We start from the raw sequence: 27,229 nt of genomic DNA, 5'->3' as shown, positions 1-27,229 counted from the left end.
TGGCATTTTCATGAACAATAGGGTTAGATCACCCAAAAATGAAATGTATGTCATTAACTCCTCACCCTAATGTCGCTCCACACCCGTAAGACCTCCGTTCATCTTCACACACAGTTTAAGATATTTTATATTTAGTCCGAGAGCGTATGCAAGTGTATGCACACTATACTGTCCATGTCCAGAAAGGGAATAAAAACATCATCACAGTAGTCCATATGAGACATCAGTGGGTTAATTAGAGTCTCTTGAAGCGTCGGAAATACACCTGTATGAATTTTTTTCTTCAGCTGAACACAAGGGAAGATATTTAGAAGAATGTCAGTAACCAAACAGTTAACTGGAGCCATTGACTTCCATAGTATTGTTTTTTCTTACTATGGAAGTCAATGGCTCCAGTTAACTCTTTGGTTACTGACATTCTTCAAAATATCTTCCTTTGTGTTCAGCTGAAGAAAAAAATTCATACAAGTTTGAAACAACTTAAGGGTGAGTAAAGGATGACAGAATTTTCATTTTAAAGTGAACTATTCCTTTAACCGTTCGAATCTTTGTAAATCCAAAAAACACAGAAGAGAAGCCAATGCTGAATAAAGTCGTAGTTTTTGTTATTTTTGGACCCAAATGTATTTCCGATGCTTCAAGAGACTCTAATTAACCCACTGATGTCTCATATGGACTACTGTGATGATGTTTTTATTCCCTTTCTGGACATGGACAGTATAGTGTGCATACACTTGCATACGCTCTCGGACTAAATCTAAAATATCTTAAACTGTGTGTGAAGATGAACGGAGGTCTTACGGGTGTGGGACGACATTAGGGGGAGGAGTTAATGACAGACATTTCATTTTTGGGTGAACTAACCCTTTAATGATAGAAGCCATAGGCTCAAACCACTAGCTTCAAACATATTTTACAAACAAGACAAAGAGTGTCACAAAGTCCCCTTTTCATCATAATATTGATGAGAACCGCAGACTTGTCACCAGAGCAATGGAGCTTCAGTTCTCATGAAACAAACCGTCTGCTGATGGCCGCTTCACTTATGAGTAGGCACCAGGTCATCAATACCACCGTTGTTTTCCAGTCTTTTCTCCATTCGGATGAGAAGTTTGACCCCGTCCACCACTAGCTGGGTCAGCCTGACTTCACTACAGCCAATGGTCTGCAGGTTGCTGATTTTATAGATGCCTGGACTGCCTGTGTGTTAAATAAAAATAATGCCACAGTTAAAGTTTGTTTAGAGTAGTGTTGGTGATCAAAAGGAAATAGGTTAGTAGAGCAATCTTGCAAATATTTATGCATGACATTAAAATATTTGTGTTCTTGCCATCATCTTCATTGAGCTTTGATTAATAAATGGTTGTTTTCAAAGCTCGGAGTGGATAACCTCTTGCTAGGAGTCGGTAACGTTGCATTTAATTTGTAGAAGGAACATAAAAATGTATGAAATGAAATTGGTGACATTGAAACCACATTGAGCTCTATATGAGATATGGATAACAACGCTTCTTTACCATTTTGTTCAAAAGTTATTTGCCACTGGACTTTTTGTGGCTTTAGAACATTTGAGATACCCAAGTAGCACTGAGACCAACCCTAGTTAGTGTCCTAAATTGTCACGGCCTTTCATGGGAGTGCCATAGATGCCACCTGGCGGAAGAAAAATAAAGAGACTTGAACGCCCATGAATTCATAAACACGACTTCTCACCTCGTAAATATGAACATCCCAGGAGGATTGACCGCACCATTAGGAGGCTATAGTATGAATGTGTCTAATATGATTGTAATCTGGACGTGGAGCATCGGCCATTTTGTCATTGTGTAGCGTCTGTGGTCTCTTACAATGAGGATCAATGATGAACTCAATGTTGATTGTGAAAGGGGGATAGCTTTTAGCCGCATGTAAATTAAGAGCCACGCCACAGAGTCTGGGGGAAGTGACACCTTCGACAGCTTTACGACCCAGTCAAAATAAAACAGGCAGTGATCGGGTCACATGACTCGAACCCTGTTCCCCCCTCCTTACATTCTCCCAGACAGAAAGGCGCCAAGATTCCTGTCAATACACACAGACTCACAAACACACACACACATTCCTTATGAAGCTTTAATTAAGACTATTCTAGACTGTATACGAGGTAGCTTGGTGTGTATATGCATGCTCCTTGACTCATGCCTACTCAATCATGGTGTAGAAACAATGTAAGCTCATTTTAAATGCTTGTATTTCTGTGTAAGAATGTATCTCTGTTTTAATATCTCCCAGCCATAAGGTGTTTGATATCTAAATATTCCTATTTCTTTGACTTACTCAACGATGCACAAAATGGGATTATGAAATGTATCATTAATATGTTTAGCCAACTTGGGAGTAAAACCATACAAAATCAACACCCCTTTACGACACCTCAGAAACATGCAAAGCAGGTCGTAAACCAAGACAAAGAGAACTTTTCCCGCTCGGAATTCACCCTCTGGATTGGGTAAACTAACCCAGAAGGGGGCGTGGATTAATTCTCTTAAAAGACCAGTGGAGACAACTCTCCTCCTCTCTTCTTCTCTCTCTGGCTGAACCAACACGTCATCTGGCTGGCCATTGAGCCAGGCCACCAATGCAGGCCCTCCAAGCAGGCCCCAACTCTTCCGAAATCTTTTTCTACACTCCGCTCTTCCACAATCCTCTTCTCCTCGTTTCCCTACTGCCTCATCAACTTACTAGCCCCAAGGGCATTCTTCAGAAGGAGGACACGGAACATCCCTAAAAGCAACCAGCCGCTCCCCCCGACCTCGGAAAGAACCGCCGGACACGCAGGACGTTTGAACTCGGAACACATGCACACACCCGAGAAGCCACAACTAGAGCAAGTATTCTTATTTTCCAAATTCAAACTGCTGTTAAGAGGGTGTGTTATTTTCCCGTTGGGACAAGTTAACTCCGTGAAGGTTGTATTTGATGAACTGAAGGAAAGCTGCTTCTTATCCCTAATTCTTTGTCCCATCTCTCTCTCTCTTTTATCTCTCTAATTTTAGTCTATTCATTATTCTCGTTTATGTATTCTTTCGTTACTATCTATATTTTTACTCTCTTGATGCATATTTAGTATGTACTTTCTGTGTGAATTGTAGTGTTATTTTTAGTCTGTGTTTATTAAACCTCCAAAAGACATTTAATGAGTTGAGTCTGTTGTTCTCCCACATACACAAAGTCAATGAAACTTGCGATCTAAACGTTACCTAACTGCTTATGCTACTATTTTAGTAAAGTAAACTGTATGACCATTTGAAATATTGAACTTGTCCTGATCAGTAAAGTTAATGTTTCTTATGCACTCAAAGCAGTAATCCCTTATTGAGAATTGATTTGAAAAGTCTATAACTAATTTGCAGGACAAACTTAGTAGGATAATTTCAAGCAATTCCGTAAAGGGTTACTTGTATTTAATTAAACAATTTTCCCTATCGGAAAATTTTAATACGTAATGAACGACTAGCAAATTATATTCATAAATTCATGAATATTGAATATTAAATCCCTTTTGAGTTAATTATTCCCCGAGACATTAAACTCATAAGTCATTGTCGTTACAATTGTAATGTGACCTGCAGCATTAGCGTCTCATCACTGCCGTTCACAACTCGTCTGCTGTGGCCTCTTTGTAAATCAGAAACTTATCAGAAGTGGCAAGTCATCTTTTTGCCTACTGTTTTATGAGTACTTATAAGACACTGTTTTTTTTACCTGCTTTAGGGAACTAAGCACATTTGAAAGCAGACTAATTACGTTTTTATGTTAGACTGTGGCTGATATCATGCATGATTTTACACAGTTTTGCCATACTTGTTGCTTCCATCTGAAGTCGCAGTCTGTCCAGGATGTCATCCATGCGTTTGTTCTCAGCGAGATGTAACAGATTAACCGTGACGCTTGCCCTCAGGCCTGTGCCAACCTCTGCAGGCGAGCTGACCACCCAGCCCAGGTGAGGCTTCCAGATAAACGGATGTCTCAGTTTCTTATATAGTGTCTCCATCTAAAAAGACATACTTTTGGTGTGTGCAAAATACTATATAGAATATATATGGTTCAATATTAAGACCTATCATCTTCTCACAGAAAACATATCAACAATATTGTATGTAGTTGATTGATATAAACCTTCAGCACATTGATGCAGATCGTTTTAAATGCTTCTTGTAGGCAAGCATCACTTCTGTAAGACACTAGTTTCAGATGGTCTTCCATGTTAACCCAGACTGCCAGGGTCCCGTCCTTGCTCAACCTGATCACAAAACAAAAACATATCAGCAAAATCGAATTGCTCAGCATTATTTAAAGCAATAGTTCACCCAAACATGAAAATGTGATGTTTATCTTGTTTCTTCAGGAGAACACAAATGAAGATTTTTAACTCAACCGTTGCTGTGTGCCAGTCATATAATGCATGTGAATGGGTAACAACTCTATGAGAGCAAAACAAACAAACAAAAAAACATGCTTAGACAACATGCACAAAAACCCTGCTGCTCCTGACGACACATTGATGTCTTAGACATGAACCGATTGGTTTCTGTGAGAAACACAACAGTATTTATGTTTGGTTTTTTTTACCTCATATCCAGACGAATCTCATCTAGTGTTCCCATCGGCTATTACTTCCGTCTGATAAGGTCAAACTGGCGCAATTATAGCAATATATTATGTAGATTCCTCATTCAACCGATCCGCGCCGGCACTAATGAGGAATATATAAATATATATATCTATGATCGCGCCAGTTTGACCTTATCAGACAGAAGTTACTGCCAATGGGAACACTAGATGAGATTCGTCTGGATATGAGGTAAAAAAAACAAACATAAATATACAGTTGTGTTTCTCACAGAAACCGATCGTTTTGTGTCTAAGACATCAATGTGTTGTCATGAGCCACAGGGTTTTTGTGCATGTTGTCTAAGCATGTTTTTTTGTTTGTTTGTTTTGCTCTCATAGAGTTGTTACCCATTCACATCATTATATGACTGGCACACAGCAACGGTTGAGTTAAAAATCTTCATTTGTGTTCTCCTGAAGAAACAAACACACCTACATGTTGGATGCACTGGGGGTCAGCAGATAAACATCACATTTTCATTTTTGGGTGAACTATCCCTTTAACCACAACTTATAAACCCTAACCAACCACAGGGCCCTCGCATCAGGCCAGTCACGAGCCACACCGATCTGTATCAAAGGAGATGGTGGAGAGTCCATCACAACCCCGCGGTCTTCACTCTCATGGCTGAGTTCATCTATGGAGTAAAGCTTTCCTGGCAGATCCTCAGCCAACTGCTCCAAAGCTACAAAACAAGTTACATTAGCATAAAGTTAAAGGTGCCCGAACCTGCTTCAGGAGGGTCAGCGTCCTGCAGAGTTTAGCTAATATTTGCCTCAACACACCTGCCTGGGAGTGTCTAGTATGCCTAGTAATGGTGCGTTGAAGTCATGTCCTACAGATCGTATTTACAAGTTGGACGCACATGAATCAATGCCACCACAAAGTCGTAAAATACCAGTGGGAAGTTCGGGTTTTCTTTAAGCCCCGATCTGTACGAGTTGGAGGCGTGTCCGTTACAAACATGGAGGAATCAATGGATGCGAAGTCTAGTTGAATATTACCGTATTTAGCAGTGATACTGTCAGGCTTTGTCATTTACAACAAAGTAAGCTGGCATTGTAATGTAACAATTAGCCTAATATATAATGATACCTTTTACAGTGGCTTCATAGATTAAAGGGGTGGTTGCATGCGATTTTACTTTTTTAACTTTAGTTAGTGTGTAATGTTGCTGCTTGAGCACAAACAGTATCTGCAAAGTTACAGCGCTGAAAGTTCAATGCAAACGGAGATTGTCTTTTAAAGTTACGGCAGTTTATTGCCTACAAAAACGTCCGGTTTGGACTACAACGAGCTTCTTCCTGGGTTGGTGACATCATAAACCCTTGCTAGTCTCCGCAGATGAGACTTCTGCCCGTAATGGGAAGGGGCGTGGCCTTTCCGACAACCTGTGCTTGGCACTTCAGCCAATAAAAATACAGGAATCCACATTTTGCCATCTAACCAATCTAAGACCATTGAGTTTTTCAGAGGGATGGGCTTCATAGAAGCAGGAAGCAAACGAGCCGTTCAGAGGACAGTGGAGACAGCAGTGTGGAAAAAAAGGGAGAATAGAAGAAAAATACGGCGTTAAGACATGTTAAACTGCTCCCATTGACTATCAAAGGGGTGCTCAAGCTGTTTGTCGTTGCATTTTATTCTTAACCTGTCGTTGTCTTGAGGCCCCAGGCCAGCTCGGGGCCCCAAGCAATTGCTTGACTTTCACTTTCGGACGGGTACCCGAATATATGGAAGTGAATGAGGTTTTGCGTTTTTTTGTTTTTTTTGTATCTAGGCATACGTGAAACGTGTACGATTTTTTAATTTATTTTTTTCCACCTCGAAAGGGCATCGTGAGTCAAGAAGGGCATATGGGCAGTTGCCCGGGCAACCTGAGCAACCCCCCTGTGCACGTCACTGCTTCTGCTACACACTCAAAATGTACTTTTTCTTCACAAAAAGAGTACATACTTTTAGGACGTAGTATAAGTAGGCGAATTGGGACGCAGGATCAGAGACAGTGGCCCTCCAGGAGCAGGATTGGACACCCCTGCTCAAACTAGATCTGTGTGATCATGTTTTTACTGCAATACCTGCTTTGGCCAGTGTGAGGAGCTGTCTGCGCTCCCCTCTGCTGCAGTGTGTAGGGAAGCAGTAATCCTCAATGCCACGGCTCACAGTCACCTCACAACTCAAAACATACGCTTGGTCAAAGTCATCACCACCCTACACACATAAACACACACTTAACACATTCACAGCATGCTGCCTCTCCAGCACTAACTCTCATGACTATATTATAATCACACAATTTACCCTGAGGAAAGAGACTCCATAGAGAGGGTTCTCCTAAAACTGTGTTTTTGGGTTTCTTCAACTGAGCTGTAAAATGAATGTGTCTAGCATAGCAAAGTTCATGTTTGAGATCTCTGAAGATCTGGAGCAGACACGAGTGGGCCTTTTTCTCAGGTGCCATACTTTAGCAAAACGTGTCCATTTGGTCTCCATTTAATCTCATTGTAGAGATTTTACTAGTAATTCTTTTTTTGTCATACCTTCAGGTTGTCGTAATTGAAGTCGCTCTCTTGCACAGTGTCACTGGTGACCTTGTAGCCGTGGTAAGACTCAATAATACGGTCAAAAAAGTCACAGAACAGGATATATGATTGAGCATCTCCCGCTAAACAGCCGACTGCTTTTGGTCCGATGGACTGCCCTGTCAGACAAAGACAGACAAGATCTAAAATATAACATAACAGGACAGGGTTTACAAATGCAAGCATGATTAAAGAGTTAGTTCACCCAAGACTAAGTCATTGATTACTGACCCTCATGTTATTCCAAACCCGTAAGACTCTTGTTCATCTTTGGGGCATAAATGAAGATATTTTTTTATGAAATTGGAGAGCTTTATGTCCCTCCATTGACAGCTAAGCGTTCATAAAGAAATATTAATCCATATGAATTTCTGAATCGAACGTTGTGTATGTATATATATATGTATATATATATGTATATATATATATATATATATATATATATATATATATATATATATATATATATATATATATATATATATATATATATGATGTATGTTATAACGTATATAATATTATATATAATATATATTTGGGATTTTTTGGTTCGGTTCGTTTTTTTGCTCTTCTATTCTTAGGCGACAGGAACAGAAAGAGGTTAAGGAGAAAATGTTTTTACTACAATAATCTTTCTTTATTTTACTTAAAAGACTTAAAAAACCTTTCTTAAAGTTAAAAATTTACTTTAAAAAACCCTTGTACACATTCCTAGTCTATTGTATAATATAAAATAAATATATATAAAGATTTACAGTGGCAGCTCAGAGATTAACAGTAGCATTTAAGTAAGAAATTTAATTAATAAATATAAAATTAAAACACTACATAGTCTTCAATATTAAATATACATTGATTAAAAGCTACTGTATTAAAGGGATTTTTATTATTCAAGAGCAGTGAGGGATTTTCTCTGTCTTTTGTTGTTTTATTAACATAATTTTTGAGGTGAACTGTCCCTTTAAGGACAAGAGTTCACGACCTGCTCGCATCTTATACACACACACACATTTTACTTTCACTTTAGACATAACCGACTGTGTTTCTATATGTTAACCTTGTGTGTATTTGATAGTATTAGCACAGTAAGACGTTTACTCCAGTACTGAAAGGCTTAGTGCGCGCGCTCAACGCATGTAAAACAGTGATAAGCACGCAAATGAAATGTTTAACCGGCAAGGCTTTAAAACGCATGCCAATAATGGACTTTCATGATTGTGAATAACTATAGTGTATAGTATAACTCTGACAACAGCATTTCAAGCGTGGCTAAACACCTTCTAACCTTACTGCATATTATTGGATATTTGCTCATATCAGCACATAGACTTGGAGAGAAACAGAAATAATTCATTAAATGCAAAACCGAAAAAAAAGGCACTTCACAAGCGCGTATTGAACCACGAATGCCGTACCGAACGGTTCAATATAATATTGAGAATTGTGGCATCCCTAATATATATATAGGCCTTTTTAAACAGATTTAATTTCGTCATCATTCCAGCATTAAATTCCAGCAAGAGCCAATGAGGTTCATTCTCGTGTTACGCAGCACGACATGAGTGAGTAATTAATGACAGAATTTAAAACTTTTTTGGGTGCACTAACCCTTTACAGTTTTTTTTCCAATTGCTTTAGCACAATTTTGAAACCAGGGCCCAGTTTGTCAAAACACTTCACACAATTAACACAACCCTACACCAAAGTAGCACAACACTTGAGTTTAAAGTTGGTTCATAGGTGTGCTATTATGGAAAGCAGTGCCTTGAAATGGCAAAGAAGACATCGTGTTAGATTTCTGTGTCTAATGGAAAGAAGTGTGTGCAGTGTTTTGCAAAAAGTGTGAAGCTGAAAATGCGCTTGTAGTTGTGCAGGTCTGGACTGAGGGTTTGCTCCTTGACTGTCAGTTTTCACTAACTGTGGGTTAATTAACATTTTTGTGTGTAAGCAATCGTAAAAAACTGTAATATTAGTTAATGATTATTCTTAGATTTTTTTTGATCAGAAAGAATGGTAGACTAAAGGTTCAGTTAACTATCAAAAAGTTAATTTACAAATGTGTTCTCAGTGCTAGTACATTTATGGCAGAAAATATCAGACAGTGCATGAAACCCCAGTGGTCCACAGATATACAGTATAGGACCAGGACCTGGTGTGTGTGCATGCGTGTGTGTGTGCGTGCGTGTGTGTGTGCGTGTGTGTGTGCGTGTGAGTGTGCGTGCGTGTGTGTGTGCGTGTGCGTAAAAGTGTATAAAAAACAGTATAATATAACAGTAATGACAAAAAAGGCAACTTAAGTGTCCTTAAAGAGAGTACACTTAAATTACTACATTTCTTAATAAGTACACATTTAAAGCATGCACTTTATAATATTGTCAAATTAAAAGGTTTACTTTATGTACATTTTAAATCATTCAGGGGTTTTTTTTTGGCCAAAGATTCTGTAAAATTCAGCTAATTGCATTTAATATCAATTTAAATGATAACACTTTTTCCATTTATTTGCAATAGCATGCAATTGGTATGTGTCCAAAAGCATTACATTCAGTTCACACTTAAGTATTTCATTTTAATTATATTATTCTTTTTAAAGTAGGCTATATTATTTCTGTAATAAGTACTTTTTTGAAAGTGTGCTCAAGTGTATGATGAATGAACATATTCCATGATGAAAATGGCCAAATAAACATAGTAACGATATCTTTAGATGTAAAAGTGTAAAAAATCACGAACAAATTTATGTATGTTGGTGAAGATTTACATGTAATATAAACATAATAGAAACCAAATGGGAAAATATACAATACAGTGAATCCGGAAAGTATTCCCAGTGCTTCACTTTTTCCACATTTTCTTATTTAAAAATGAATTAAATTCCTTTTTTTGTCAATTCTACTATTAATCCCCATATAATGACAATGAAAAGAAGTTTGTTTCTTAAATCTTTGCAAATTTATAATAGATAAAAAAATAATAAAAAAAAATCACGTACATAATAATAATAATAATAATAATAATAATAATAATAATAATAATAATAATTTGTTCAATTTATATAGCGCTTTTCTAGGCACTCAAAGCGCTTTACATTGAAGGGGGGAATCTCCTCAACCACCACCAATGTGCAGCATCCACCTGGATGATGCGACGGCAGCCATATTGCGCCAAAACGCCCACCACACACCAGCTGATTGGTGGAGAGGAGACCGAGTGATGAAGCCAATCAGGATATGGGGATTATTAGGAGGCCATGATGAACAGGGGCCAATGGGCAAATTTGTCCAGGACACCGGGGTTACACCCCTACTCTTTATCGAAGGACATCCTGGGATTTTTAATGACCACAGAGAGTCAGGACCTCGGTTTAACGTCTCATCCGAAGGACGGTGCTCTTTGTCAGTACAGTGTCCCCATCACTATACTGGGACGTTAGGACCCACACAGACCACAGGGTGAGCGCCCCCTGCTGGCCTCACTAACACCTCTACCAGCAGCTACCTAGTTTTCCCAGTTGGTCTCCCATCCAGGTACTGACCAGGCTCAGCCCTGCTTAGCTTCAGTGGGAAACCAGTCTTGGGCTACAGGGTGATATGGCTGCTGGCCTGAATACATACAGTCTTGTTCAAAATAATAGCAGTACAATGTGACTAACCAGAATAATCAAGGTTTTTAGTATATTTTTTATTGCTACGTGGCAAACAAGTTACCAGTAGGTTCAGTAGATTGTCAGAAAACAAACAAGACCCAGCATTCATGATATGCTCGCTCTTAAGGCTGTGCAACTGGGCAATTAGTTGAAAGGGGTGTGTTCAAAAAAATAGCAGTGTCTACCTTTGACTGTACAAACTCAAAACTATTTTGTACAAACATTTTTTTTTTCTGGGATTTAGCAATCCTGTGAATCACTAAACTAATATTTAGTTGTATGACCACAGTTTTTTAAAACTGCTTGACATCTGTGTGGCATGGAGTCAACCAACTTGTGGCACCTCTCAGCTGTTATTCCACTCCATGATTCTTTAACAACATTCCACAATTCATTCACATTTCTTGGTTTTGCTTCAGAAACAGCATTTTTGATATCACCCCACAAGTTATCAATTGGATTAAGGTCTGGAGATTGGGCTGGCCACTCCATAACATTAATTTTGTTGGTTTGGAACCAAGACTTTGCCCGTTTACTAGTGTGTTTTGGGTCATTGTCTTGTTGAAACAACCGTTTCAAGGGCATGTCCTCTTCAGCATAGGGCAACATGACCTCTTCAAGTATTTTAACATATGCAAACTGATCCATGATCCCTGGTATGCGATAAATAGGCCCAACACCATAGTAGGAGAAACATGCCCATATCATGATGCTTGCACCTCCATGCTTCACTGTCTTCACTGCGTACTGTGGCTTGAATTCAGAGTTTGGGGGTCGTCTCACAAACTGCCTGTGGCCCTTGGACCCAAAAAGAACAATTTTACTCTCATCAGTCCACAAAATGTTCCTCCATTTCTCTTTAGGCCAGTTGATGTGTTCTTTGGCAAATTGTAACCTCTTCTGCACATGCCTTTTTTTTAACAGAGGGACTTTGCGGGGGATTCTTGAAAATAGATTAGCTTCACACAGACGTCTTCTAACTGTCACAGTACTTACAGGTAACTCCAGACTGTCTTTGATCATCCTGGAGGTGATCATTGGCTGAGCCTTTGCCATTCTGGTTATTCTTCTATCCATTTTGATGGTTGTCTTCCGTTTTCTTCCACGTCTCTCTGGTTTTGCTCTCCATTTTAAGGCATTGGAGATCATTTTAGCTGAACAGCCTATCATTTTTTGCACCTCTTTATAGGTTTTCCCCTCTCTAATCAACTTTTTAATCAAAGTACGCTGTTCTTCTGAACAATGTCTTGAACGACCCATTTTCCTCAGCTTTCAAATGCATGTTCAACAAGTGTTGGCTTCATCCTTAAATAGGGGCCACCTGATTCACACCTGTTTCTTCACAAAATTGATGACCTCAGTGATTGAATGCCACACTGCTATTTTTTTGAACACACCCCTTTCAACTAATTCAACTAATTGCCCAATTGCACAGCCTTAAGAGCGTGCATATCATGAATGCTGGGTCTCATTTGTTTTCTGACAATCTACTGAACCTACTGGTAACTTGTTTGCCACGTAGCAATAAAAAAATATACGAAAAACCTTGATTATTCTGGTTAGTCACATTGTACTGCTATTATTTTGAACAAGACTGTAAGTATTCACAGCCTTTGCTCAATACTTTGTTGAAGCATTTTTAGCACCAATTACAGCCTCAAATTTTTTTGAGTTTGATGCTACAAGCTTGGCACACCTATTTTCGGGCAATTTCTCCCATTCTTCTTTGCAGGACCTCTCAGGCTCCATCAGGTTGGATGGAGAAAGTCGGTGCACAGCCATTTTCAGATCTCTCCAGAGATGTTCAATCAGTTCAAGTCTGGCTCTGGCTGGGCCACTCAATGACATTCAGAGTTATCCCGTAGCCACTCCTTTGTTATCTTGGCTGTGTGCTTCGGGTCGTTGTCCTGTTGGAAGATGAACCTTCACCCCAGTCTGAGGTCCAGAGCGCTCTGGAGCAGGTTTTCATCAAGGATGTTTCTGTACATTGCTACATTTATCTCTCCCTCAATCCTGACTAGTCTCCCAGTTCCTGCTGCTGAAAAACATCCCCACAGCGTGATGCTGCCACCACCATGCTTCACTGCAGGGATGGGATTGAACAGGTAATGAGCGGTGCCAGTGTGCTCATTGGGACCTTCAGTGCTGCAGATATTTTTTTCTGAGTCCTGTCTCAGAGGGCTACAGACCATTCCTTGGACTTCATGGCTGTGTTTGTGCTCTGACATGGTGCTAACTGTGGGACCTTATATAGACAGGTGTGTGCCTTTCCAAATCATGTCCAATCAACTGAATTTACCACAGGTGGACTCCAATCAAGGTGTAGAAACATCTCAAGGATGATCCAGTGGATTTCAAACAAACTTCTTTCTTGTTGTCACTATGTGGTATTGTTTGTAGAATTGAGGAAAAAAATAATTAATTGAATCCATTTTTTAATAGGGCTGTGACATAACAAAATGTGGAAAAAGTGAAGCGCTGTGAATACTTTCCGGATGCACTGTACATGATTACACGTTCAAAGTCTTAAATCAGTGTGCTTTAGTGGATCATGTGTCATCTGTGTATTTACACATCTTTATTCTCATTGCTTGAATCATTCATTCAGAGAGCTGATTGCTGAGCTTCTGGTTTCATATCTCTGCAGTCTGCAGCCTGGTAACCGTTCAGTGGAGATTGTGACTCATTCTATGAATTAACGTTTGCGTAAATGTGTCAACAAAAAATGATCTCAAAACTCATCCAGTAAATGTCAAACTAAAACTCACCCGGTTCCTCAAGTCCAGGGCGTATTATATCATCAAAAATGACCCCGCCTTCGGTTGCGCGGTTGAACTGTCGCGTGTACATGTGCAGGCTGAGCACACGGCCCATGAGGGTGCAGTTTCGGTCCAGGTTTGGGAACTCATCTTTAGGGGAACATCTCTTCAGATTGAACCTGCTCATAGGGTCACGGGGGACTAAACTCTGAGAAAAAACAACATCAGATATTGCAGTTTATATATTTTTATTAACTAATCCATACACTGATATCATTTCTACAGAAGCAGGGTAACACTTTATTTCGATAGTCCAATTTAAACTACTCTATTCTACTAACCATAAGTAACTTTACAACTACATGTCTACTAACTCTCATTAGAGTATTAGAAGATTGTCTACGTAATATCTGCTTACACTTTATTTAGACGCTCCCCAACTTTTTGACTATAAGTAACTTTACAACTAACCCAAACTCTAACCGAACAGTCTACTAATACGCTAAAGACCTTATGGTTATAGTTATAGTTATAGTTATAGTTATAGTTATAGTTGGTAAATCCACTCAGGGTCATTTTTAGGAGATGCCAAAGTGAAATTTTGATCATGATCAAATTATAATATTGTGATTATGTAAATCAGTTTATTTTAGGTTCGATACCCTTGTCTCAATTCGATACATATCACGATACTGAACTCATAATACAATATTACTGCAATATTCCAAGACATATGGTAAAAGTTTTACAAAAAAAATGTACTGTTGATTTGATGCTATTCAATTTGGTTTTATATTGGGGTGTGGAAATGAATATGCTTGGATTTAAAGCTGGAAATGTGCACAGGACAATGATGGCACCAGAATAAAAATATTCATCATTCTGAAGCTGAAAATACAGAATTATTTTAGACAAATATACTTGCACTATGTCACTGGCTAGATATATTAAAATAATGTACCCCTTTTTTTACTGGAAACAGAAGACATTTGTGACCCTGGACCACAAAACCAGCCATAAGGGTCAATCTTTGGAAATTGAGATTTATACATAATCTGAAATAAATAAGTTTTCCATTGATGTGTGGTTTGTTAAGATTATTGTTAACAATATTTGGCCGAGTTTGAAAATCTGGAATCTGAAGAAAAATCTAAATATTGAGAAAATCGCCTTTAAAGGTGCCCTAGAATGATTTGAAACAATAGCCCCGTTTCCACCACAGGAACTTTACCCAGGAACTAGGAACTTTGGGTGGTACTTCGTGTGTTTAGACCGCAGGAACCAGGGTAAAATTGAAGTTCCGGGTAAATATTTCCCCCTCCAAACGGCCCTGCTCGCGAGGTAGTACTTTTTCAAAGTTCAGGAACTTTCGAGGGCGGGACTTGGGCGCTGAACATGCTGATTGGTTGAGCTCACGCAGTTCAACCGGCATTTTTAAAAGTCTTTTGCGAGGTTCGTTCTGCGTTCAGTAAATATCAGTCTTTGCTCTCTGTCTGGTGGCGCGCGGTCGTCTCAGCCATCTCACGTTCAATGTCCGTAATAGCTGATAATAATATACATTGTCATTTTAAATCTAGCTTTACAAGCTTTCTGAATATGCTGCATGCTGCTGAATCTGCATATTAGTGCTCTTTTCTGTCGTTGTTAATTACCTCTTTAGTAAACCTATACATAACCAGCAAAAGCAGCAAAGCTTGAATCTCTTCCATACTCGTTATTAATTTTTTTTCACCATATAAACGACCTGACCGATTACTTTTAAGTGTGTGTCCTTAAATGACGTGACGGCGCGCGCCGCGCTCATGTTGACAAGAGAAGAAAGCTAATTTTTCTGAGGGGTAAACTTTTTATTTCGTAAGTTATGAAGATAATGTTGGAGTAATGACACAGCGTATATTGCCCCAGGCAGTTTTTACTTTAACTGCGCCTGACAGAAGATTTTTTTTTCTGAGATGATTATTACACTTTACAACAAATAGCTATAAATAATACTGTATTAGTCCTGGTTGCCGTTAAGAGTTGCTATGGCTACAGTTAACACACTCCAGCTGCTGGAGAAAACAGCGTTGACATTTTTGATGCGGCAGACAAACTGCATGTGACAAAATGATTGCGATTGAAAGTCATCACATGTAAACACCAGATCGGTTTAGATAACGTCTCATGTAAACAGTTCACTAAATCTTTCAATCGGTACACACACAAATGATTACTGTCCTTCACTGATTTTGGAGGAGCAGTCGCGCGCAGTCCTACATCACCGGACTAATTTGCCTAATCTTCTCGGAACTTTATCGCGGTCGAAACGCAGACAGTTGCAGGTCTGGGGGGGAGAAAAGTTCCTGTAAAAAAGTTCCTGGTACAAATTGTTCCGGGTAATTTTGGTGGAAACGGGGCTAATATGTTAAATTGTTCTCTGATATCTACATAGAGGGTATGTGGCTTATTTAAGGGAAAACATTGTCCGGATAGTTTTACAGGTCCATTTACAACCCTATAAATTGTCCCTAGGATGTAATGCTCTGTTTTTGCCTTATTTGGAAGAGTCATGAATATTAATGTTGAGCTCTGCTCTGATTGGCTTATTTCAGCAGCTCACAGCAGTTCAGTGAAGCGGCTCATGAGTCCTGACAGAACACAGACCGACTGAATGACACTTTAAGCAGAATTGCATTACTTGTTTATTGGCATTTTCAGATCATCCGCTCACGAGAGAAAGAGCTCGCGTTCGTTTGGTTGCCAGATTTCAGTCATTTAAATCCCCCAAACTGAGCTTTTCTGTTTGGGGGATTTAAACATGAACAATCTAAACATGTCCAATCTGGCAACCATATGCACGCTCTCTCTCTCGCGCGGATGATCTGAAAACACCAATAAACAAGTAAGCTGCATTTGATCAATCTCCATGTGAGATGTTTTGCTTAAAGTGTGTCATTCAGTCTACATTTTAGACTTCGTCTACGCCACAATGTAGGCTAACGTTATGCAGTGACTGTGATGTAGCCTAATCTGAAATACAAATAGGCAAAAACATCATAGGAAACCCCATACTTCAGTTCTCAAAAATATAAATATATAACGTATATTTTTACCAAATGAATAGCCTTGTCAAATGACTATCGTTTTAACTTATATGGTGGAAAATGATATATATATCGTTATATGGGATGTTTGCTAGAAGGATCTAGTGAACGATCTAAGCAAAGTATCTACGGTTGTATTTTGTAATACAAAATAATATTACCCTTTGTCATTAGACACACTATTTAGTTTGGTATGGTACTTGGTGTTTCCTATTGTTACTGTACTAGCATCTTGCGTTATCTAGACAATGCTGTCTCTCTAAGAAACTTTCAATTTAATCAGAAATTGTTTAAACAGTCAATAAGGGGATAAATCACTAAATTACTGCTTGCAGGAATACAGTTGTAATTGCCACTTTCTTCAGTTTAAGACGCTTGAGCGAAGCTTGCTTGAAATGGGCCGAACAAACGAACGATCTTGAAATACATTGTTGTGGTATCGGATTATAATAAACCTCAACCAATGACTGTTGACATATGAAAAGTCCTCACGTCTCCTGCACAGCCTGGATCATAACGTGTGTCCGAGCTGCTGTTTTTGCTATCCTAGAGTGACGTTTGATGATTCGCTCCGTTAGTTTCACCTGAGAATGAAAATGTTTGGGCCTTCATATAAATGATCCCCAATGCTTGCGTCACAACTTATGTTGAGAAGCACTTTTTTTTTTCCTGTTGAGTTTTTGATTTACGAGATTTACATAAGAAGGAGGAGGCAATGATGTTTGAGACTCACAGTATGTGATGTCCATGTACTGAACTCTTATGATTTCACCATGGCAAGGTTAATTCAATTTTTCATTCTAGGGCACCTTTAAAGTTGTCCAAATAAAGTCTTTAGGAAGGCGTATTACTACTAATAATACAATTTTGATATATTTACTGAATATATTCATGGAACATGATTTTTGGCATAAAAGAAAAATGGCTAATTTTGACTCATACAATATATTGTTGGCTTTTGCCACAAATATACCTGTGAGTCTATACCCGTGACGATTGGTTTTGTGCTCCAGGTTAACATTTGTCATTATCAGGACCACAAATATTCCTCCATTGCAATATTATACATTATATTCAACAGTATAGTAGTTTAACATAGTACTGACACGAAAGCGTTTTTTTTTTTTACGTATTAAAGTTGTATTATATATATTGTTACACCCCAACATATTTAGCATTAATATGAATTACTAAAAATTATATATATATATATATATATATATATATATATATATATATATATATATATATATAATAATTGTAACTATAATATTATTATAGCAATGCGAGCTGCATCTTTATAAATACAATCATGAAATAGTAATTAATACTATTAAATCAGGCATTTGCTTTTCAATGTGCATGCTCATAATCCATCATACACTGATTTTGTAATTATAAAAATAATATAAATGTAACTATAACTGTTCTTATAATGCAGTATGGGTCTTAATGAGTCTTTTTAAATATATTTATAGAATAGTAATAGTCTTATAATACTGAACTTCATAGAAAGTGTTACCATATAATGCATTTAAAATGCGACAAACAACCAATTTCATATGTAACAAGGAATCTGCAAATATCATTAAACTTTTACAATAACAACAGGATGTAAGTACAGTAAAATAGCGAAAAATATTTGCTTGCAATTTTTAATGTAAAGATATAATGCATTATAATGTACATTATGAATACCTTTACAATGAAGTACAAAAGCTTTAGGTAAAGTGTTACTTGTTTTTATGGTTTTCATTTTAGTAAACTATAATAACGCTGATGGCAGCAGTGTTCTCTGTGCTTTCAAAATGAACATTGATCTGTTGTGAACTAAAATATAATCTGCCAAAAGTGGCCAAGGTTGTACAGAGAGAGGACGTGGTTGTGGCGATCCATTCGAGATCACTGAACAGTGCAACTGCCTGGCAAGCACTCTTTTTTTTCTCGTCCGCAAGCAGGCAAGAGTACGGGACTTTCCACTAGCTGGGTGTAAATGGGTTTGGTGTGTTAGTGAAGGGGAATACCTCCAGCACAGGCCTGTATTTCGACTCCTTTGGGTGCTCGGTGGGTGCTGAAACACAAATCAGACATGAGACTTCAAATCTCAAATTCCTCTACACAAATACCATAACATTGTGTTTTATTACACAACTTTTACACACTTTATTAACACAAGCAAATCCATGCATCCAAAAATGTGACACTTACGTTTAATCATCCACATTTTTTCTCTCTTCCACATCTTCAGAGCAGTTTTTGTCTGAAAAGCTTGCACAGATAGTCTCCAGCACACAATAGCTAGTCGGAGATGTAGACAATGTCTATGAATAGCTACTGGGGCTCAGCGTCATATGAGCGGCTATTGTCCCATCACCCACCATACAAAGCACGAGCTCCCATGCCGGTGTCATGTTGCCCGTCTGTAATAATGTTACTATTATTAAAACTATTCATACGGCTGTGTCAGTGTTGTCTTCACGTTGAAGCTTGAGGGCTGGGTACAAACATTTTATTATATACACCGTACAATCCAACGGTTGTTCTAAATAACAGTTTTTTAGTTAACTTGATTTAATGTTTTATGAAAAATATTTGAAAAAATAAGTTACCTGGTTGCCTTAAAATTCATTTTAAGTTTTAACTTAAAATTTGAGTTAATACAATCAACCTTTTTTGAGAATCGACAACCTTTATTCAAATATTAGTGAAAGGTTTTGTAAGCATACAGGGAGTGCAGAATTATTAGGCAAGTTGTATTTTTGAGGATTAATTTTATTATTGAACAACAACCATGTTCTCAATGAACACAAAAAACTCATTAATATCAAAGCTGAATATTTTTGGAAGTTTTAGTTTTTAGTTTTAGCTATTTTAGGGGGATATCTGTGTGTGCAGGTGACTATTACTGTGCATAATTATTAGGTGTGGCAAGGGGGGCGTGGTTCAGCGAGGTCTGCAGCGGGAGAGAGAGCCGCGGGACAAGCGGTACGTGAGTGGGTTGGAAGCAGATTAATAACACCTGTCTCTTGTTCTAGTAATGAGCGCGGAGAGGGGATAAAACAGCAGTGGAACCGGAGATCGAGGAGAGAGAGAACCCGGACGGTTGATGCGAACCCCCATGTACAGAGACTGAGTACCGGAACCCGGAAGTGCCGACCCGGAAGTGATCGAGAGATCGTGTTATGAGATTCCACACTTGAATGTGTGTGTGCTGACAAGTTTATTGAGAAAATAAAGAGCAAGCATCAACCAGCCGACCCCTTGTCCTCTTCCTTCCTCCTGATATCGAACTTTGCTACAGTGGTGCCGATACCCGGGAAGGAAGTAGGACCGCGCCGCCGCCATGACTACTCCAACGCCCTCCGCCACGCCGTTTGCGGACATTATCACCTCTCTCGCGGCCCTCCACCAGGAACAACATCAGTCCATGCTGGAGCTGCGGGCGGACCAGGAGCGCCGATTCGAGGCCATCGTCCGCGGCCAGCAAGAGGACCGCGAGAGGTTCCGGAGCTGGATAGACCGGGAGGTTCGCACCGAAGCCGCCGGGCTCGCCAGCGCACCGGTCCACGTGCCCCTACACAAGATGGGGCCACAGGACGATCCCGAGGCCTTCATTGACCTGTTTCAAAAAGCGGCGGAGGCCTGCGGGTGGCCCCGGGCACAGTGGCCGGTGCGCCTTATTCCACTGCTCACCGGAGAAGCCCAGGCGGCCGCCCAACAACTGCCGGTGGCGAACCTCCTGGATTACGAAGATCTGAAGAGGGCCATCATCCAGCGGGTCGGTCGGACCCCTGAACAGCACCGTCAGCGTTTCCGCTCGCTGGAGTGGGGGGAGACCGGCCGGCCCTTCGCGATGGCCCACCAGCTCCGGGACGCCTGCCGCAAATGGCTATTGGCCGGTGGAAGCGACGTGGACCACATCGTCGATCTGGTGGTACTGGAGCAGTTCATCGCTCGGCTACCCAAGAAGACCGCCGAGTGGGTCCAGTGCCACCGGCCCACGTCGCTGACGACGGCCATCAACCTGGCGGAGGACCATCTGGTGGCGTGCCCAGGGGTCGGCGAACCCCGACTAACCTCTCCCTCTCTCTCTCCCCCCTCTGTCTCTCCTTCTCACCCTGTCCCTCTCCCTAGGTCCCGCCCTCCAGGGCCCCCTCGCATTCCCCCCAGAGGTCGGGGTGGAATGGGCCCAGGGCAGTACGGGAGTTCGAGGGCCCCGCCCAGGGGGGCGGGGCTGCTGGGGTCGGGCGGAGATAACGGTTCCGGTTCCACCCCCCCTCCGCGCTCATATTCCAACCCACTCCCCGCCGCAGGGGCGGCGGGCAGGCCTGGGCTGGCCTGCTGGCGGTGCGGCGACCCGGACCATTTTGTGGACCGATGTCCAATGATGGACATCGGGACAATGATCCGGGTCCCGGACGTTCAGCGGGCCACCCCTGATCAAGCAGGAGAGTACCAAGTTCCTGTGAGTATCAAGGGGGGTACATATCAGGCCTTGGTGGATTCAGGCTGTAACCAAACCTCGATCCATCAAAGCCTGATGCAGCCTGGGGCATTGGATACAAGCCGCATGGTTAAGGTGCGGTGTGTGCACGGGGATGTGGTGGAATATCCGGTTGTCCCAGTCACGATACAGTTTAGGGGAGAAAATCATAGTGTTGAGGTGGCGGTTAGTCCCCACCTCCGGCATCCGCTAATTCTGGGGACAAATTGGCCCGCCTTTCCGGCGTTATTGGGGTCGATATGCGCGGATGCCGCTTGGGGGAACAAGGCTAGGAACGGGGCGGTGCGAGTGCAGGTTGGTGAGACTGATACGGGACCCTCGGGAACTGCTTCAGAGGAACCGAGCGGGGTCGAGAGACTGATTCTCTCGGACCGCGATGACTTCCCTCTGGAGCAGTCTCAAGACGATACCCTCAAACATGCTTTCCACCAGGTCCGCACGATCGACGGTCAGTCCCTTCAACCCGCCTTGCCCGTCACGTATCCTTATTTTGCCATAATTAAGGATAGGTTGTATCGAGTGACCCAAGACGCTCAGACAAAAGTGGATACAACCCAGTTGTTAGTACCAAAGAGCCGCCGGGAAATGCTTTTCCAGGCGGCTCACTCTAACCCAATGGCGGGCCACCTGGGACAGGCGGCCACGCTGAATCGTTTAATGACCCGATTTTTTTGGCCAGGCATTCATGACAATGTGCGCAGGTGGTGCGCGTCTTGTCCTGAATGTCAGTTGGTGAATCCCCTGGCCTCCCCAAAAGCGCCATTGCGCCCCCTTCCATTAATGCAGGTCCCCTTCGAGAGAATTGCGATGGACCTCATCGGGCCATTAGAGCGATCCACACGCGGACATCGTTTTGCGCTAGTTATCGTGGACTACGCAACACGATATCCGGAAGCAGTGGCTCTCCGCAACATCTCGGCGAAGAGTGTTGCGGACGCACTGTTTCGTTTAATCTCCCGAGTGGGGATTCCGAAGGAAATCCTCACTGATCAAGGCACGGCGTTTATGTCACGCACGTTAAGCGAATTATACGGGTTATTGGGCATCAAATCGATTCGGACAAGCGTCTATCACCCACAAACAGACGGCTTGGTCGAACGATTTAATCGCACTCTTAAATCCATGATCCGTAAATTCGTACAGGAAGACGCCAAAAATTGGGATCGGTGGTTAGAACCCCTCTTATTCGCTGTGCGAGAGGTCCCGCAAGCCTCCACGGGGTTTTCCCCCTTCGAGCTTCTCTACGGACGGCAGCCCCGGGGGGTGCTGGACGTCCTACGAGAAACTTGGGAGGAGGGGCCTTCTTTGGCCAAGAACGAAATTCAATTTGTGCTGGACTTGCGAACAAAACTCCACACCTTGGGGCGGCTATCTAGGGAGAATTTGTTGCAAGCCCAGGACCGCCAAAGCCGGTCGTATAACAGGGGTACGAGACTACGCAAATTCACACCGGGAGAGAAAGTGCTTGTATTACTCCCGACATCGAGCTCTAAATTAATGTCGAAATGGCAGGGGCCGTTTGAGGTCGCTCGACAGGTTGGAGACCTCGATTATGAAGTGATACGGTCCGATAGGAACGGAGCACGGCAAATATATCACCTCAATCTCCTGAAGAAATGGAATGAGGTCGAATCAGTGTTGTTGGCGACGGTGATCGGGGGAGAGGATGATCTCGGGCCAGAGGCGAGCATCAAAGCACAATCGGTCGCACTGGCCCCTGGGGGAGATCACCTCTCACCGTCCCAACTCACTGATCTCTCAAAACTACAGGCGGAATTCGCCGACGTGTTCTCTCCCCTACCGGGCCGTACCGACTTAATTCAGCACCATATCGAGACCGAGCCGGGCGTGGTAGTTCGCAGCCGGCCGTATCGTTTACCTGAACACAAAAAAAAGTAGTTCAGGAAGAATTAGGGGCAATGCTCGATATGGGAGTAATAGAGGAGTCCAACAGTGACTGGGCGAGCCCGATCGTTTTGGTCCCAAAAACCGACGGCTCGGTCAGGTTCTGTGTGGACTACCGCAAGGTGAACGCAGTGTCGAAATTTGACGCGTATCCAATGCCGCGGGTTGACGAGTTGCTTGATCGGCTGGGCACGGCTCGATTTTATTCGACATTGGACTTAACGAAGGGCTATTGGCAGATCCCCTTGTCTCCATTGTCCAAAGAAAAAACAGCCTTCACCACGCCGTTCGGATTGCACCAATTCGTCACGCTTCCCTTCGGTTTGTTCGGGGCACCCGCTACCTTTCAGCGCCTCATGGACAGGATTTTGCGTCCCCATGCCGCATATGCTGCTGCCTACCTGGACGACATCGTGATTTACAGTCACGATTGGCAGCGGCATATGCAACATGTCCGGGCGGTCTTGAGGTCGTTGAGGGGAGCGGGGCTCACGGCCAACCCGAAGAAGTGTGCAATTGGGCGGGTGGAGGTAAGGTATCTGGGCTTCCACTTGGGTCATGGACAGGTGCGTCCCCAAATTGATAAGACCGCCGCAATTGCGACCTGCCCGAGGCCCAAGACCAAAAAGGAGGTAAGGCAGTTCTTGGGGCTGGCGGGATATTATAGACGGTTTATACCAAATTATTCGGACCTCACCAGCCCCCTGACTGACCTTACTAAAAAGGGGCTACCAGATACGGTCCAATGGACGGAGCCGTGCCAGCAGGCCTTCACCCGAGTTAAGGCTGCTCTATGTGGCGGGCCGCTTTTACACTCCCCTGACTTTTCTCTCCCTTTTCTGTTGCAGACTGACGCGTCGGACAGGGGGCTGGGCGCAGTCCTGGCCCAGGAGGTGGAGGGGGGAGAGCGGCCGGTGCTGTACATTAGCCGTAAGCTCTCGAAGAGAGAGGCTAAGTACAGCACCATCGAAAAAGAGTGCCTTGCCATCAGGTGGGCCGTTCTCACCCTCCGCTACTACCTTCTGGGGCGGGAGTTCACCCTCTGTTCGGACCACGCTCCTCTCCAGTGGCTCCACCGCATGAAGGATACCAACGCGCGGATCACCCGTTGGTATCTAGCTCTTCAGCCTTTTAAGTTCCAGGTGGTCCACAGGCCGGGTGCTCAGATGGCTGTGGCCGACTTCCTCTCCAGAAATGGGGGGGGGGGGGGGGGGGGGGGGCTGCAGGCCGGACGGCTCCCCGGCCTGAGTCGGGCGGTGGGGGTATGTGGCAAGGGGGGCGTGGTTCAGCGAGGTCTGCAGCGGGAGAGAGAGCCGCGGGACAAGCGGTACGTGAGTGGGTTGGAAGCAGATTAATAACACCTGTCTCTTGTTCTAGTAATGAGCGCGGAGAGGGGATAAAACAGCAGTGGAACCGGAGATCGAGGAGAGAGAGAACCCGGACGGTTGATGCGAACCCCCATGTACAGAGACTGAGTACCGGAACCCGGAAGTGCCGACCCGGAAGTGATCGAGAGATCGTGTTATGAGATTCCACACTTGAATGTGTGTGTGCTGACAAGTTTATTGAGAAAATAAAGAGCAAGCATCAACCGTCCAGCCGACCCCTTGTCCTCTTCCTTCCTCCTGATATCGAACTTTGCTACATTAGGCAACTTAACAAAAACAAATTTATACCCATTTCAATTATTTATTTTTACCAGTGAAACCAATATAACATCTCAACATTCACAAATATACATTTCTGACATTCAAAAAACAAATCAGTGACCAATATAGCCACCTTTCTTTGCAAGGACACTCAAAAGCCTGCCATCCATGGATTCTGTCCGTGTTTTGATCTGTTCACCATCAACATTGCGTGCAGCAGCAACCACAGCCTCCCAGACACTGTTCAGAGAGGTGTACTGTTTTCCCTCCTTGTAAATCGCACATTTGATGATGGACCACAGGTTCTCAATGGGGTTCAGATCAGGTGAACAAGGAGGCCATATCATTAGATTTTCTTCTTTTATACCCTTTCTTGCCACCCACGCTGTGGAGTACGTGTGTGATGGAGCATTGTCCTGCATGAAAATCATGTTTTTCTTGAAGGATGCAGACTTCTTCCTGTACCACTGCTTGAAGAAGGTGTCTTCCAGAAACTGACAGTAGGACTGGGAGTTGAGCTTGACTCCATCCTCAACCCGAAAAGGCCCCACAAGCTCATCTTTGATGATACCAGCCCAAACCAGTACTCCACCTCCACCTTGCTGGCGTCTGAGTCGGACTGGAGCTCTCTGCCCTTTACCAATCCAGCCACGGGCCCATCCATCTGGCCCATCAAGACTCACTCTCATTTCATCAGTCCATAAAACCTTAGAAAAATCAGTCTTGAGATATTTCTTGTCCCAGCCTTGACGTTTCAGCTTGTGTGTCTTGTTCAGTGGCGGTCGACTTTCTGCCTTTCTTACCTTGGGCACTCCAGTGATGTTGCAGCTCTGAAATATGGCCAAACTGGTGTCAAGTGGCATCTTGGCAGCTGCACGCTTGACTTTTCTCAGTTCACGGGCAGTTATTTTGCGCCTTGGTTTTTCTACACGCTTCTTGCGACCCTGTTGACTATTTTGAATGAAACGCTTGATTGTTCGATGATCACGCTTCAGAAGCTTGGCTATTTTAAGACTGCTGCATCCCTCTGCAATATATCTCACTATTTTTGACTTTTCTGAGCCTGTCAAGTCCTTCTTTTGACCCATTTTGCCAAAGGAAAGGAAGTTGCCTAATAATTATGCACACCTGATATAGGGTGTTGATGTCATTAGACCAAACCCCTTCTCATTACAGAGATGCACATCACCTAATATGCTTAATTGGTAGTAGGCTTTCCAGCCTATACAGCTTGGAGTAAGACAACATGCATAACGAGGATGATGTGGTCAAAATACTCAATTGCCTAATAATTCTGCACTCCCTGTATTGGGTAATTGTGTGTGTTTTATTTGTGATGACGCAGTGAAACATGCCAATTTATGCCATTTTTATGGTTTATCAAATTTTTTATGCAGTTCAGATACAATAATATTTGAGTTTCTATTTATTAAACACATTTCCTTTATTGTATCAACTCATTATGTTAATTTCAATAAACTCAAAATTTGAAGGCAACCAGTTTACTTACTTTTGTTTACTCAGAAAAGCCAAGTAAAGATTAATTGACTGGTTCGAGTGCCATTTTGTCAAGAAGAAAAAAAGGCAGGCCAATTCTTCAGAGTCTTTTCACTCGTTTCCTCCTCTTCTGTAGTTATCTTTCTCTAGTTGCATTCGCTTATTTCCCAAAGTCATCCTGAGTTTTGAATTGTCAATACAACTGAAAACTTTGTTGATTTTCCTCGAATGTTCACTAAAATATACAAATACAACTAATTAATTAGGTTTTAATTAATTCTATAATCAAAAACTGAAAAATTGGGCGTGCAAAATGATTCGGCCCCTTTACTTTCAGTGCAGCAAACTTCAGTTACTTTCAGTGCACAAAGTTCAGTGAGGATCTCTGAATGATCCAATGTTGACCTAAATGACTAATGATGATAAATAGAATCCACCTGTGTGTAATCAAGTCTCCGTATAAATGCACCTGCACTGTGATAGTCTCAGAGGTCCGTTTAAAGTGCAGAGAGCATCATGAAGAACAAGGAACACACCAGGCAGGTCCGAGATACTGTTGTGGAGAAGTTTAAAGCCGGATTTGGATACTGTCACGTACACACAAAGGAAATGGTGCGAGGACTCAAGTGCAAAAAGAATATATTTATTTATAACATATAAAACATAAATGCAAAACAAAACCCACGAGGGGGAAAACGTAACTAGAAATACATAAACTAACACTGAACACATACCACAAAGAAGTCACAGGGGACCAGAAGACGTAGACAGTACAAGGATACGACCCAGACTGACAAACACAAGGAGCTTATAAAGGGAAGAAATCAAGAGGGAACAGGTGGGAGAAATCAACACTAATTAGATAATAAGGGGGGAGGGATCAGACCATTACATGAGCTCATGCTCAGAATGACAAAACCCACATGTGCACACAAGACAGGACAGGCATGTGA

The 27,229-nt window shown here is 42.1% G+C and overlaps 2 protein-coding genes across 2 annotated transcripts; one reads left to right on the top strand and one right to left on the bottom strand.

The window, feature by feature from the left end:
- Positions 1-843: 843 nt before the first annotated feature.
- Positions 844-19,084, bottom strand: zgc:172076. Its single transcript, XM_067416352.1, has 9 exons — positions 18,930-19,084; positions 18,746-18,792; positions 13,648-13,846; positions 7,192-7,352; positions 6,730-6,862; positions 5,183-5,339; positions 4,159-4,282; positions 3,844-4,033; positions 844-1,200 (listed from the first exon to the last, which is right to left on the bottom strand). Exons 1-9 carry the CDS (start codon positions 18,961-18,963, stop codon positions 1,040-1,042), a joined length of 1,206 nt encoding a protein of 401 aa, XP_067272453.1. The 5' UTR covers positions 18,964-19,084; the 3' UTR covers positions 844-1,039.
- Positions 19,085-19,450: 366 nt separating this feature from the next.
- Positions 19,451-24,726, top strand: LOC137039626 (uncharacterized). Its single transcript, XM_067414920.1, has 2 exons — positions 19,451-21,186; positions 24,508-24,726. The coding sequence occupies exons 1-2, from the start codon at positions 20,065-20,067 to the stop codon at positions 24,508-24,510; spliced, it is 1,125 nt and encodes a 374-aa protein (XP_067271021.1). The 5' UTR covers positions 19,451-20,064; the 3' UTR covers positions 24,511-24,726.
- Positions 24,727-27,229: the final 2,503 nt, after the last annotated feature.

Source organism: Pseudorasbora parva, chromosome 14, assembly GCF_024679245.1.
Source record: "Pseudorasbora parva isolate DD20220531a chromosome 14, ASM2467924v1, whole genome shotgun sequence".
NCBI lineage: Eukaryota > Metazoa > Chordata > Actinopteri > Cypriniformes > Gobionidae > Pseudorasbora > Pseudorasbora parva.
The sequence above is the reverse complement of the archived record's forward strand: the minus strand, read 5'-3'. Positions and strand labels throughout refer to the sequence as shown.

Excerpts from the sequence above, each read along its gene's own strand:
- zgc:172076 (XM_067416352.1), bottom strand. The coding sequence starts at position 18,963 with ATGTGGAAGAGAGAAAAAATGTGGATGATTAAAC. Across the intron at positions 7,353-13,647 it reads CCCTGGACTTGAGGAACCGG|GGCAGTCCATCGGACCAAAA; the intron begins GTGAGTTTTAGT and ends TTTGTCTGACAG. Across the intron at positions 6,863-7,191 it reads TCAATTACGACAACCTGAAG|GGTGGTGATGACTTTGACCA; the intron begins GTATGACAAAAA and ends TTATGTGTGTAG.
- LOC137039626 (XM_067414920.1), top strand. The coding sequence starts at position 20,065 with ATGACTACTCCAACGCCCTCCGCCACGCCGTTTGCGGACATTATCACC.